General features: G+C 41.9%; 1 protein-coding gene across 2 annotated transcripts; it reads left to right on the forward strand.

Annotated features, from left to right (window-relative positions):
• The first annotated feature begins 505 nt into the window (after positions 1-505).
• On the forward strand, positions 506-6,304 carry yy1b (YY1 transcription factor b). 2 transcript variants are annotated; one of them, XM_034075732.1, is made up of 5 exons: positions 506-1,277; positions 2,530-2,692; positions 3,411-3,471; positions 3,906-4,064; positions 5,200-6,304. In XM_034075732.1, the coding sequence occupies exons 1-5, from the start codon at positions 662-664 to the stop codon at positions 5,380-5,382; spliced, it is 1,182 nt and encodes a 393-aa protein (XP_033931623.1). In that variant the 5' UTR covers positions 506-661; the 3' UTR covers positions 5,383-6,304. The 2 variants fall into 2 exon arrangements, with proteins under 2 accessions (XP_033931623.1, XP_033931624.1); XM_034075733.1 differs by having other exon boundaries at positions 2,542-2,692.
• The last annotated feature ends 7,585 nt before the right edge of the window (positions 6,305-13,889 follow it).

Consider the following 13,889-nt stretch of genomic DNA (forward strand, 5'->3'; position numbering starts at 1 on the left):
CAATCCTGTTTTCCACTTGTGTTTGACTATCAAAAAAAAATCTTAAAAAAGGTTTAGTTGACCGTTAATAACAATAACAACAGTGATCAATAGTAACGCTATGAACATATTGATTTGTATAAAGCTTCCTTTCCAATTGAATCACATTCAAGTTGAATGAGCCATTTTTAATATATAATTTGAATGATATTGCCACTTGGGATGAACTTTTTGGGGTATTTTATAAAAACAATTATGAATTGAACAGACGTGTAGTTTATTAGTTATATCTTTATTTATTTTTAAATACCACACATTATGTCCACTCCATTATATTAAAATATAATTATTAATAAGTAATTTACATTTCAATTCATATTTATCGAGAAAGATATGTATTTAAGTATTTTTGTGTCAAATATGAGGAAACCTGTAAACAAAGTTTGGCAGCACTGTCATCAAGTTATCGCTGGGTTTCCCCAAACCTCGCGAGGTTTCAAATTGGAGAGCATAGTGGTAACGAGAAGTGGCTTGGGACGGAGTGGAGAGAGTTGTTATCGAGAGGGAGAACAGAGCGAGGCAGGAGCAGAGCAGAGCAAGGGGGTGTGTGAGTGTTTTTAGGAGGTCAAAAAAAGGAGCACAACACGGCGTGAATGAAAGAGGCAAGCTGGCGGACTACAACATGGCATCCGGAGATACTCTGTACATTGAGACAGACGGCTCGGAGATGCCGGCCGAGATCGTGGAGCTCCACGAGATAGAGGTGGAAACGATACCGGTGGAGACTATCGAGACCACGGTGGTCGGCGGGGAGGACGACGAGGATGATGAAGACGAAGAAGAAGAAGAAGAAGACGAGGAAGAAGAAGACGACGACGACGACGGGCAGCCCATGATCGCGCTCCAGCCGCTAGTTTCGGACGACCACAACTCGATCCACCATCACCACCACCACCATCACCACCATCAGGAGGTGATCCTGGTCCAGACCCGGGAGGAGGTGGTCGGTGGGGATGACTCGGACATGCACACGGACGGCGGGAGCGGGTTCGAGGACCAGATCCTCATCCCGGTACCTGCTCCCGGGGTGGAGGACGAGTACATCGAACAGACTCTGGTGACTGTAGCCGGGAAAAGCTCAGTGGGTCGGATGAAACGGGGAGGCGGCAATGGGGGCAAGAAAGCGGGCAAAAAGAGCTATTTAAGCGGATCGGAGTCTGGTGGAAGAAAATGGGAACAGAAGCAGGTGCAAATAAAGACACTAGAGGGGGAGTTCTCTGTTACAATGTGGGCATCGGGTAAGTAAACGTTAGCCGTGTCTGTCACTGTTGTTAGCTTTGCATGAGGCCTCATTGCCAGGGCGTTGTCCTGCTGCACCAGACTAATTCCTGGAGTGGTACGTCGCACCAGCGTAAAAAGTGACAAATAATGCAAGTTTTCGATGCAAAACACTGCTATGTCATATTGAAATGTTTTTGTTTTGAAGGGAGGCCATGTTTTAAGTGTTGCTGGGCGCCGCCATATTCCCCTAGACTAGTAAGTATGGCGGCGGCCCCGAAAAAATGGCGATAGTCGCGGCCAGGCAGAGATGGCGGCGGTGCTAGGGGGAAATAGACAGCTGCGTTTTTAGGATCTCTGTAGGCCGCCAAAACTGGGACACGTGCTGCTCTAATGCAGCTGCAGAAGCTCATGGGGGTTATGTAAAAAGGGCAAACGTTTAATGTGTGTGAAATTGTGAGCCGGGTACTGTTCAGACAGTAAATCGTTTAGCTGTTAGCTCGGGTTGCTGTTGGTGGTAGCTCACCAGACAGCTTAGCATTTGCATGGGGCTAACTACTGCCTCTGTGCAGAGCTATGGTACTGCGTGCAATGCAACCCTGCTCAGGTGTTTACCCACCAACGGCTCGGACTAATACTATTAATAGTCCAGATATTTACGATGCATTTTATTTTACAGTTAAGTGGAGATACATTTTTACATTTTATCACTGATATTAAGTTTGCCTATTTAGTTTTGAGAGAACACAGCCCTGTATAGAGTTATTTAGTGCACTCTGCTGGTTGTTAAAGTAGGATAAAATAATTTACCTACACATTTATTTAACATTATTAAAGATATGTTTTTTATTATACATGACGATTGTGTGTATATAATAGAACAACACATATCCAAGCCAGAATTCAGATTGACCTTTTGGTTATTTTCCTTAAATGTAAAATGTAGTGGCATTTTTATTTGATTGGTAAGAGTATTTATACATTTTTATTTTTACCCTTCAAGTTGGTCATTTAGTTTTGTCACATGGTCAACATGTTTACATTATAATTACAGCAATTCAGTGAGTAAAAACCTGCAGACAGGTGAGCAGTATGGTACATGATATATGGAAACATGTAATTTTCCTATATGATTTGTCAAAGTAATTATGTAACATGGTGATATTTTCCTGGTATGAGTTCAGGGCCAGCAGATGTGTTTTCCATTCTTCAGGCTTGTTGCTAGGGAAACAGCAATGCGTTATCGGTTCAGTCTCTGTAATGTTTTCCTAGATGACACTAAAGACATTGACCATGAGTCGGTGGTGGAGGAGCAGATAGTCGGGGAGAACTCCCCTCCAGACTACTCGGAGTACATGACGGGGAAGAAGCTGCCCCCTGGTGGTATCCCAGGCATCGACCTCTCAGACCCCAAACAGCTGGCAGAGTTCGCCAGGTGAGTGTGGCAGAGCACCTTGTTCCCACACACTTGTTAACTGAGAAAACTCCAATTATGGAAACTGCGGTTCATATGCACACAAATAATATCACAGTGAAAGGAAGAGCGAGATAAACATGGTTCTAACCCTCAACACATTCATCAAATATTCACTTTATTCTTAGTCTGTTGTTCATTCTTGGTTCTTCTAACCAATTCTGTATCTTTTAGACAGATTTAGAAATGTTTGACACATGTTCCAACTGTATTTTGTTGCATTACTTTTGGGCTGTGATACATAGACAAGTGCGTAATAGATTTCATATTTAAATATTACAAAGATAATGAAAGGAAAAGTACAATCCTAAATAATGCTAAAATAAATGTTCAGAAAACAAAATAAACAATCAAGACTTTGAAAAACAAACAATGATATGCACACAAAAACCACGCTCTGTGTATATTAAGGAAGGTGTACCATATGCTGAAGTAAAAGGAAGTATTCTACAGACTGTCACATAATAGTTCTGATAGGGCTTCACTTTTCTGTCAACATGTTCCACCTGGAGGTGAAATGTGATATCGGGATGTTTCCATCCCCATTCTGGTTATTGATTAACTAAAACAAATTAACATTGTAAGTGGACTAGCAGATAACATGTGGAACAGGCATGGCTTTGTGAAATGTGTCTGTTTGTTTAAAACTCCTAACCATGTCCCTTTTTCCCTTAATCAGGATGAAACCCAGGAAAGTCAAAGAGGACGACGCTCCTCGGACGATAGCTTGCCCTCACAAAGTAAGTCTCACGCCGTCGTCCCCACATAAACCCTGTCACTGTTTGCTAAAATAGAGTTCACAGTTCCTGTTTAATAGTCTTGCACTGTTGTTTTCTGGGTAATTGAACAATTCTGTAAAGGTTATTTAAGAGTGAAGAAAGCACTCGCTGTATTGATTTCCATGTACTTACAAGAACAATCAGGCCTTATCTGAACTCTACATGTTTAGCTAATGCGAAGGTTTATTTCCTGTATGAGCAGTCGGAAGCTGTTAACAATACATTACAGGATCAGGGGAGAATAGATGCCGCTCCACTTCTTTTCAGGATTTTAACCTGCACAAAAAGCTGCGGACATTTGATTTTTAAAAATAAACTAAAAGAGTTTACATGTGATATAAAGAACCTTAAATAATGTCCTTGTCTGTACTTTTTGCACTCTCTTTTCTCTGCAGGGCTGCACAAAGATGTTCAGGGATAACTCGGCCATGAGGAAGCATCTCCACACCCACGGGCCACGCGTGCACGTCTGCGCAGAGTGCGGCAAGGCCTTCGTCGAGAGCTCCAAACTCAAACGTCACCAACTTGTTCACACGGGGGAGAAACCCTTCCAGGTGAGCGTCTAAATACACAAACCCCTCATAGATACATTCTCAAGTTTTTCAAATTTTAAATAGAGGAGCCCATCACATTTTTAAGTCAAGCTAAGTAGAATGGAATAATAACCAATTGATTGCTCATAAGTCAATTCCCACCATGCCAGTAATACTTTTCGTCTTCAAATATCACCCAATCATTGTCATTTTGAGTCTTTCCATGACTTTTAACGTGGAGACTATACTCCAGATTTGAAAGAACCTTCTTTATTTGCTGACATATTTCTATGAAATATCGAGATTTTTATTTACACATTCTTTAATTTCTTGTGCATCTGCGGTAAAAATGGTAGTCTTAGCTCAATAACATCAGTATTCTTCTCAGTCATTTTTGTAACAATATTTTCTCAATTTCACGGAGAGGTGATTTTTAGCGAGCAGAGTTTAAAGGAGCGAAAGCTGTACTGTCAAGCTAATGTAAGCTTCATTTTTATGGTTCCATCTGGGTCATCACCTATTGTTATGCTATGTTATTTGATGGTTACATTCTCAATATTGTCGTAGCACTGAGACGAAAGCTGGCAAAAAGTCAGCATACTTTAATTATCACCAAACAGTTTTGCTTTGACTTTGGTTGTTGCAAGAGAAAAGGCTCTTAGGATGAACACTAAACTTTGTGTTTGGCAAACATATCGAGTGTGAGTAGCATTGTTTGCTGCAGCTGGAACTTCCTCAAATCCAGCAAAGAGCTGAAACAGAGATGCTAACGCTAGCTTTTAGTCTGATAGCATTAAAGACCTCACTGTAGGGAAATACTAAATGACACGTGTTCAATTTTTACATAACCTTTAAACCCTAATACAATTGTAAAGTAGTCATTCTTAGTAATTTAGCTGGTGCTACATGCTCTTAACAAGCTCTAGTTGACATTGGCAGATTACATTAAAGCAGATAGACACTGTTATACATTCCTTATCTTTTTGACTTTGGTTTGGGAAAGGTTACAAATTCGCCCCGTCGAAACTCTTAAAATGCATTTCCAACACTAAACTCTTAATGCAAATGAAAGGCGCAGAGTAAAATGGCCCCAGACATTGGATTTAGTGTAAGATCAGCATGCGACTGACCCCCCTGCTGCTCTCGTTTTTCTTAGTGCACCTTCGAAGGCTGCGGGAAAAGGTTTTCTCTGGACTTCAACCTGCGCACACACGTGCGGATCCACACTGGAGACCGACCATACGTCTGCCCTTTCGACGGCTGCAATAAGAAGTTTGCGCAGTCAACCAACTTAAAGTCTCACATTCTCACACACGCCAAAGCCAAAAATAACCAATGAGAGCCCACTTACCAGCGTTCAGCCTCAAAGACGAAGAAAAGAGCGTCCTCGCGGAACACCTGAAACCTCTTTGGAGGACGGAATGAAAAGCTTGAGACTTATTGATTTATATGGAGAAAAAAATCTGAGATGAAGAGACTTAAGAACACTGAAATTCAGCTAGTTTTCCTGCGTCCCCTTTTCTTCTGCTGTCATATTTGGATGAGGAACACAGAGACTATTCCCCAAAGCCCCGGCCAACACAGTCCCTCCGTTGCTCCAGTGGCACTTAGCTGCCAGAAGATGGAACTCTTGGACAAACATCAGAGACTTATTTTTACCAGAGCAAGAAGAGAAGCAGCAGTCTATTCGTATTTTTATTTTCTCACATAGCTTTTATTTTCCCCAAGTGTGCATATTGTACACTTGTCTCAGGCTATGTTAAGTAAAATTGTGATTATTTTTTTCCCCTCTTGCATTATCGTACCTATGATACAAAAAAGGCCCCAGGCCTCTTTTGAGCAGTTTCACATATATGAGAGGTTTAAAAACAGCTGTATGTTTGCATTTCCATACCCTCTTTGGTTGTATTTTTCTCTAACCACAAAATAACCGTGTATACTTGTATTGTATGGCTGTATTGAAATTACGTAGACATAGATAGAGGTGTGATTTAAAGTGTTAACCAATTAAACTTTTAGTCATGAGTTGCATTATATTTTCTATAAACTGTCTTTACACAGATGAATGAGTATATAAGCTTTACTCGGAGCGTGTCTCAGTTAAAGGATCTGGAGCGTGCATTGAATGGACTGACCATCACTTTCTTTGTTAGAATGTAATGTACAGATGTCAACCATTAACTTCCTTTGTTCATATATTTACACCCATGTATCTCAACTGCCCACAATAAAATGGCTCATTCCAACCCTGTTGAAAAAGACACACACTCTTAAGTGTTTGTTATGATTGATGTTGTTATTTGTCTTTAAAAATTCCATCTATATTGATGCTAACCAAATGTATTTTTCAGCCTGCTTTATAATGTCAACCACTACATCTAAAATGAAGTTCTTTCCCACATTATCACAATATGAGGGATTTGTTTTTCAGAGCAGTTGGCACCTAGTATTAATATCCCGTTTGTCAGATTAAACAAATTAGAATTATCGTTAGTTTTACCTCTAATACTATTAGAGCGCATTTGTTCCTACGCACACTGTAATGTTTTGATTGCGTGTTCATTCCATCAGGAAACATTTCATGTACACGTACTTTAAAAAATCCAAACCTGCTTTGGAAAGGAACATTTGGTAACCAGCCAAACAAAAACTTTGAAATGCTGTCGGATCCTTTTTCAACACCGATTTGCACCGTTTGTATTCCCCGAGGGAACGCTGAGTGTCAAACACTTCATTTCCTGCACTCGGATGAGTTTTTATGCACCAATTTATAGTGGTAATTGGTGCATAGAAACTCATGTGATGATTCAAAATGCCATTAGACTTCTGTATTGCTGTCAAATATTTATCCTTTTTCTCATTTAAAGTCATCCCTTCTGAGTCGTTACACACGTGGCACTGATTCACGTTAATGACACATTCATTGAAATGTCCAAACCCCTGGATTTCAAAAACGTTAAAACTGCACGTTCAAAACAACCCACATATGTGTTCTCTTAAAAGTAATATTACAGGCTGCCGTAATAAAATGTAAAGTTTCAACGGCCTGCTAACTGTTTTGTACCAAATACATGAAATGGAGACGGGCAGGGAATCCAAATGATTGAAGGTAAATTGTCCAGAACAGTTTCCTAGAGTCCAAGGAAACTTCTTTTAAATGCGATTTATGTCCATTTAATATTCTGAAATCAGTAAATATTTGACATTTTTAAGTACGACTTACTTCACCTTCACAAAATCCAGCTTCATACTCCTGTGGTTAGTAAACACACCACAGGCCTCCCAAAGTGTATTTTCTTGAGAAATAAAAACATAAATAAATCTAACCCTCTTCATTCATATTTTATCAGGATACCAGCTGCATCATCTCAATGGAGTTTCCTCTCTACTTGCAGTTTTTGAGTTTACACATAAATCCATTCCCTTTTCTGCTCAGGCAGCAGGATTAGCACAACTGTCGACCTCAGCTGTCCTGCTAAGATCCTTGCTCTTTGGCCTGATCCTGGTCATCCCGCTGCTGACTCCAGACCAGCTCTTGCTGCCCCCTCCTGGCACTGATCTGTAGTGCCTGGTACCCCGGTATCAGTGCTCTCCATGGTGCTGAACCCACATCCACCAACTTCTGTGTGTGTGGGGGGGAGTTTGAAGAGTCTCTCTCGCTTTCTGTCACAACTTATCCAGGAGGAATCGAGATGTTTTGTTTTTCTGGTGAGGGGAAACGTCGATTTATCTCCAGTGCATTTTTGATGTAGCATTGTCTTTTATAGAGCTGCTTTAAATTCAGAACCACTCTCCCTCTACCTGAGCCTAACGCTGTGTGTGAGAGTATGTAAAGGCTGATTCAGGCATGATTCCACTTGGGGTCCCTTTTTCTTTTTTTCTAAGGGAGCGTTTATTCACAGGATTGGTTGTTTGATTGACAAAGTCAGGGGAGAGTAAATGCACTACTTGTTATGCAGCTGAAGTCTGTCAAGCCTCCAACACCTGCTCTCTTTCAGATGCTTATTTCATTATGGCTTCTCTCCCAGGAGTCAAGGCACTTTTATTTTCTCCTATTTTTCATTCTGGACTGCGTGTTCACCTGGATGTGATTCTCTTTCTCTCTTACTCTTTTTCTCTACTCTCGCTTAATTTGCAGCAGTGTGAGATCTCACCTACAATCTGGATTTTCTTTCATTAGTTTCTCGGTGTTGCACTGGCAGGGGAGCAAACAAAGGGTTATCACAGTGATACAAAACAGTGGTGAGATACTGACACTTCTTACAGCTGCACTCCACCTGTGAGTGGAGACTAAACCAAAAAAGCCTTTCAGATCAAGTCATTTTTGTTTATGATTCATTATATAATAATTCTCTGGAAGCCTTAAAGAGGACATATTTGGTTCAATTTCAGGTTCATAATTGTATTTTGTGCCTCTCGTGTGACCTGTTTCCATGCTTTAATGTTCAGGAGGGGGGGGGGGGGGGGGTGTATGTGGGAGAGAAACTCACTCTGGAAGGAACACAGGGATTTGAGCCTTTACAGACCATTTACTGCACATACATCTACACATAAGGGGAAAGCTTTATAGGGCCCCTTTAATGACATATCTGCAGGGACCTTCCCCGGGTGTGCTCGGCTTGTTAAGAGCTACATTTTATATTCATATTTGATGAAAACATTCTGATGCACACAACCCCCAGTGTAAACATCAACTGGTATACAACGGAGTCAACTCTATTCTGCAAATACATAATTGGAATGTCTTGCTTGGCTTCATGTAGTGAGAGCCTGTCAGTTACTATCCTCCGTCCCACAATGTGATGCTAAGGCATGCAGAGCAGTCTAACTCAATTCCATCCAGTCTGTAGTCTGTAACTTAAGTCTCTTCTACACATGTTTAAATCTATTGAAGTGCCTTCTCTCTCTTTTTGTGCGCGGCGGGCACGGCATGAGATGCTATTTCCATGCAGAAAATATGTTGCCAAGGTAACAGAGGAGAGCGTGAGAGTATGTGTGAGAGGCTGAGATACCCCGTGAATACCAGGGCTGCCGCTGCACACGTACAGCTCCACCCTGTCGGCGGCACATTTTCCAGAAGTGCACACCACCCTCGTGAATGTCAAGGCAGTTGGGGGTTTATGTTGTATTTGTGTCACACCAGAGGACAGTACAGGCTGTAATGAATCTTTCTGCATCTCACCTGCTCCTCTTATCAGCTATCTTTCTCTGCCTAAATATAGACTGCCTTTCTCTCTCTCCTCTGCCTTCAGTTTCACTCTCTCCCTCTCTATCTGTGTACACCGTCTCCTCCTCTTTCTGTCTGTCAACTGTACTTTATAATTAACTGCGCTGCTGCCAAAATAGGTTCTTCAACGTTCGCAGTGACAGTTTGATCGTTTATAATGTAAGAAATGCAACCAATTGCTCACACGTCACATGGCCTGCAGTATACTGTGTGCATCACAATGTAAGCATTCGTGGATTCATTATCTAGGTCAGTGGTTCCCAACCTTTTTTCCCAAGAGCCCCCCCAAATGACTCATGTTGGAAGTTGCGGGGGGGCAACAGCGGTAATTAAAGTTTCAAAGTCTCAAAAATGCTACAACTCCTGTCACAAACTGGATGAATGTGAAGTATGTTGTTAAAGGAGGATGAAAGCGTAATTAAGGAGCACTATTGAGTGACTTTGATGGCTATTGGACTCAGGATTAATTCATATGGATTCCCGCTGTATGAAGAAATGAAAGGACGGCGGAAGTGGAAACAATTCACAAAGGGATTAAACTGTTTAAAACACATGCTCAAAGTAAGCCGGATTTTGCCGATGTGTTTATGTGGATTCAAAAGTCGTAAATAATCTACAAAATGGAGGAGACCGATCTGATCAGAGAAACTGTGACAAATAATCTTAAACCGGCATGGACAATGACGATGTTTTAAAAATGCGCTTATCCAGAAAAGCCCGGTTTGGACACTTTACGGGCAGAAGAAACATTTCTATTAAAGAAGGAATTATACATGTCTGTCTTTTTATGCCTATAATAGCTACTAACTTGAATTTTTATTCTAATTAATTAATCAATTATTTGGGTCAGAACATTTTCATTTTTGGAAGTTGAAGAGTTGATTGCACCGTTTTACAAAATACAAAAACAAATTGGTAATCAATTTACTTATGATTTATTTATTTATTTTTGTATACGTGAGTCAATTATGTCAAATTATTGACCAGAACAGGAATCGTTTTACAACCTTTTTATTTTGTAAAGACAAATTAAATGTTATGAGGTGTTTAATACTGTAGCTATTTGATAGTTTAAATATTATTTAAACCACTTTTTCTACAACTGCGTTACCATTATAAGTAAAAGTACATTTAACACAATAGGTGCATGTTTTTAGTATTTTGGGCGTGTATTATTTGAAATTGCATGGGTGAAAGTGAAAATGTCCTAAATTGAAATTCATATTTCAATGTAGCAAATAGGAATGAGGAACACAGCTTGGTGTCATATAGTTAAGGCTTTGCGTACTTCCTGTTCACAACATCGCTAATGATAACATTGATTTGCTGCAGCCCTGCAACATAGCATATTATAATGAGGGCTTTGAAGTCTGGGAGCGTGTTCAGTTCTTGCTAGCTGAGTTTTATTTGTGCTTCGAGCTTGCTTATTCTGTATTTATTCAGTGTAGCATAACGTGCTGCTCACTCTACCTCGTGTTTGTGACAGACTGACTCACTTTGTGGGTTGCCAGGCTTGTCCACCACTGTGTGAGTGTTGTACTCTCCTCTTCCTCTCACTGTAGTCTCTCTCTCTCTCCCCCCATGCCTTGGTCTTTCCCCCATCAGCCCCCACACGTCAATCACAAATCGACCTTTATTCGATGAATGCCTCATTTCAGAATCCTCATCACGTCGCCGCTTCCCTCCACGCGGTCACTAAAGGTGGTCTCTCTTTAAAAGGGCGTAGTCGTTGCATCCACATTTCAAATCACTGACAGCCAGGCGGCACGGAGATGTGATCGGCCTGCGGGGTGTACACCGCAAACATGTGGTCACAGTCAGATCAAAAGACCTTTAAAGCCTTGTTTATGAAGAGCCTCCTGACAGTCTCAATTGTAACCGCGCTGCTGTGTCCCTTTAGCTGCAGTGGATGACACACCTGATCAAACAATAGCTATGGGGCTGTAGCTCTGTTCTTTCTGTCTACATTCCATTGTGTGTTTGCATGTACGCGTGCAATTCATGTGAAATGTGACACCCTGGTTTGGTATCTCAACTTAACATCCACACTTAGATGAGATCACCGTGAGCAATAAATAAGATTAGCACACAGAAACACAGGCGATTCATAATCCGACTGTGAGCGGGCTATGCAGGCCCTGGAGCCATGCATATTTGTGTGTGTGTGTGTGTGTGTGCGTGTGTATAAATGATTCAGCAGTGGGCGAGGCACGCATGCAGGAACATGCAGGTTTGGGGCCAATACCAAGTCATTGTTTTGGAAATCACAAGTAAGGCTTCAGTCTTTGCACTGAAGTCTGATCAATTCCATTCCAAGTCTCAAGTCTCAAGTCAAGTCTGTCAAATTGGAAGTCAAGCTTGACAAGTCCCAAGTGGCAAGTCGATAGTCATGTCTGACATCCAAATAATTATCCCAAGTCAATTCCTAAGTCAAGCCTAGAGAGTCCAACTACGAGTCCTAAGTCAAGCCTAGAGAGTCCAACTACGAGTCCTAAGTCAAGCCTAGAGAGTCCAACTACGAGTCCTAAGTCAAGTCTGAAAAGAAGGAAGTGCCAAGTCAAAACAGTCATGTCCCAATTGAAGACAGCCGAGGCCCAAGTTTCTTAATTCAGAGCTAAGTGTCCTTAACAAGTCGTAATGCCTCTTCTGCAATTTCGGCCTGGCGTTTTGCATACTGCAATATTCTTCACCGCCTAGTTCTTGTACGTTATCAATTTACGGTATAATGTTTTCCAACTGGCGCTCAGTAACAGCATTCATTCATTGTTCATTGTTTACTTCTGCAACCTGATAGGATGCTGATAGTTATGTGCATGTGAGGAATTAAGGGTGGACTTCCTGGTGAGGAATAACTTGACCCTTTGTTAATTCAGAAAAGTATGGGAAATGTTTTTATTGGTCGCAGACTTTTAGATAATGCTTTAATCTTTGGTCTTGAAATACAACATTGGTTTCAAGTCCAATTGAAGTCATGTGTCATTGGGGTTAAAGTCCAAATGGTGTTCCAAATCTTTTTTAGATTTGTTCAAATGTGTGACTTGAGTCGAAGTGATGTGCCTCCCCTCTTCCCTTCTTGTAACATGTAATAGTTACTTGGTACTTGGAACTCCTGTAATGATGAGTGAGCAAAATAATGTGGCCCACGACCTCTCAACAGCTTCCTGTCCTCCATTACCAGAAGCCTGAAGCCATAACAAGTTTAGCATAAGCACTTTTGGAAAAGTCACTGTGAATTGGAGCCTAAAAGAGGCTTAAACTGTCTCCCCTTCACCAGCAGCTGATAGATATTGCGCGCTGACTGGCACATCTGCTTTGCTGCTGTAATGTTAGTACTCTTAGTGATCTCTAGCCCTGGCAAATCAATGCAAGTTCCATCACAGGGGGACGCTCAGTGTAGAGACAGGGAGCAAATCACTTGTATAAACGATAGCAGCTATCAGGCAAATGGTTCCTAATGGTGCTTGGTATGTCTGGTGTAAACTGCAGCCCGGCTCTTTGTCGTCCATCACCCTGGAGCATATGTAACTGAAGGAGGGGAGGCAGCACGAGAGGAGGGGAAGAGGAGGAAGCATCTGTTTATTCGGCATGGGAACCCCTCAGGGGGGCGACACGATAATCCGGGTTCACGTCAAACCAAATCTGGTGCCTGTGCTGCAGCATGACGCTGAGTCACTTAGTCAGTCTGCATGTCAAAACAGCGTAAATCACTCAGCCGGCACCCCCGGTGTGTGACCTTCACTCAGCCGACAGCTCCATGTACTGATGGGAGTTTAAAAAGGCCCACTTATTCTGTCTCTCGTCTTTGCTCTAAAACCCATCGGTAATTGAATCAGAGTCGACTGCAAAGCTGCAGACCATAACAAAATGAAGGGCTCCAAACCCTCCTCGAGACCCCTGGATTCTGCGAATGAAAGGTAAACAATGGTCAGGAGGGCGGGAAGGTTTTCAGTGTGAGCAATTAACATCATAAGTCATCGACCTCAATCATGAGTTCCACTAGACAGTAACAGTTGTTGCTGAGTAAACAAGCGCGTCTTTAGTTTAGGTTTGACCATTTCAATTATCTCCCCCCTTGCCCAGACTGCTGTTTTCCCGGACACAGTAATCACATGCACTATTAATGAGCCGTGATGTTCACCCTGCACCCATTTACTGCTCTCAATAATGCATCGTCTTTGGAATTGCCTGTGCATATTTGACACCATGCCCCCTCCCCCCCTGAGAGGGATATCAGTGGTCTATGTGGCCCCAGGCTCTCTCGACATGTTCTCCCAGGGATAACGCTTGCCAGGGTACACTGTCTCCTGTGTGTCTCTGACTAAGACAGCCTGGTGCGTGGAGATAATGAAACACCGCGCTGAGGCCTGGAGAGCATCAAGGTGCTAACACACTTGTTGAAGGACCTCTGTCTTCTTCATTTAAGCCTCTCGATAACCCCTCACTTAACCGTGATTTTAATAGGCTCTTCCGTTTGTTAATATAGGCCCAATGACCTCTTTAAATAAGACAAGGACCACAAATTGGACACATCAGTGTTTCAATGCGATTTCGCCCGCATCATGATTGTCATGAAAGCGGGAAATAGTGCCATGTCGGTTTAAGTGCTCCGTAAAGAGACT

Source organism: Pseudochaenichthys georgianus, chromosome 24 (assembly GCF_902827115.2).
Source record: "Pseudochaenichthys georgianus chromosome 24, fPseGeo1.2, whole genome shotgun sequence".
Taxonomy (NCBI): domain Eukaryota; kingdom Metazoa; phylum Chordata; class Actinopteri; order Perciformes; family Channichthyidae; genus Pseudochaenichthys; species Pseudochaenichthys georgianus.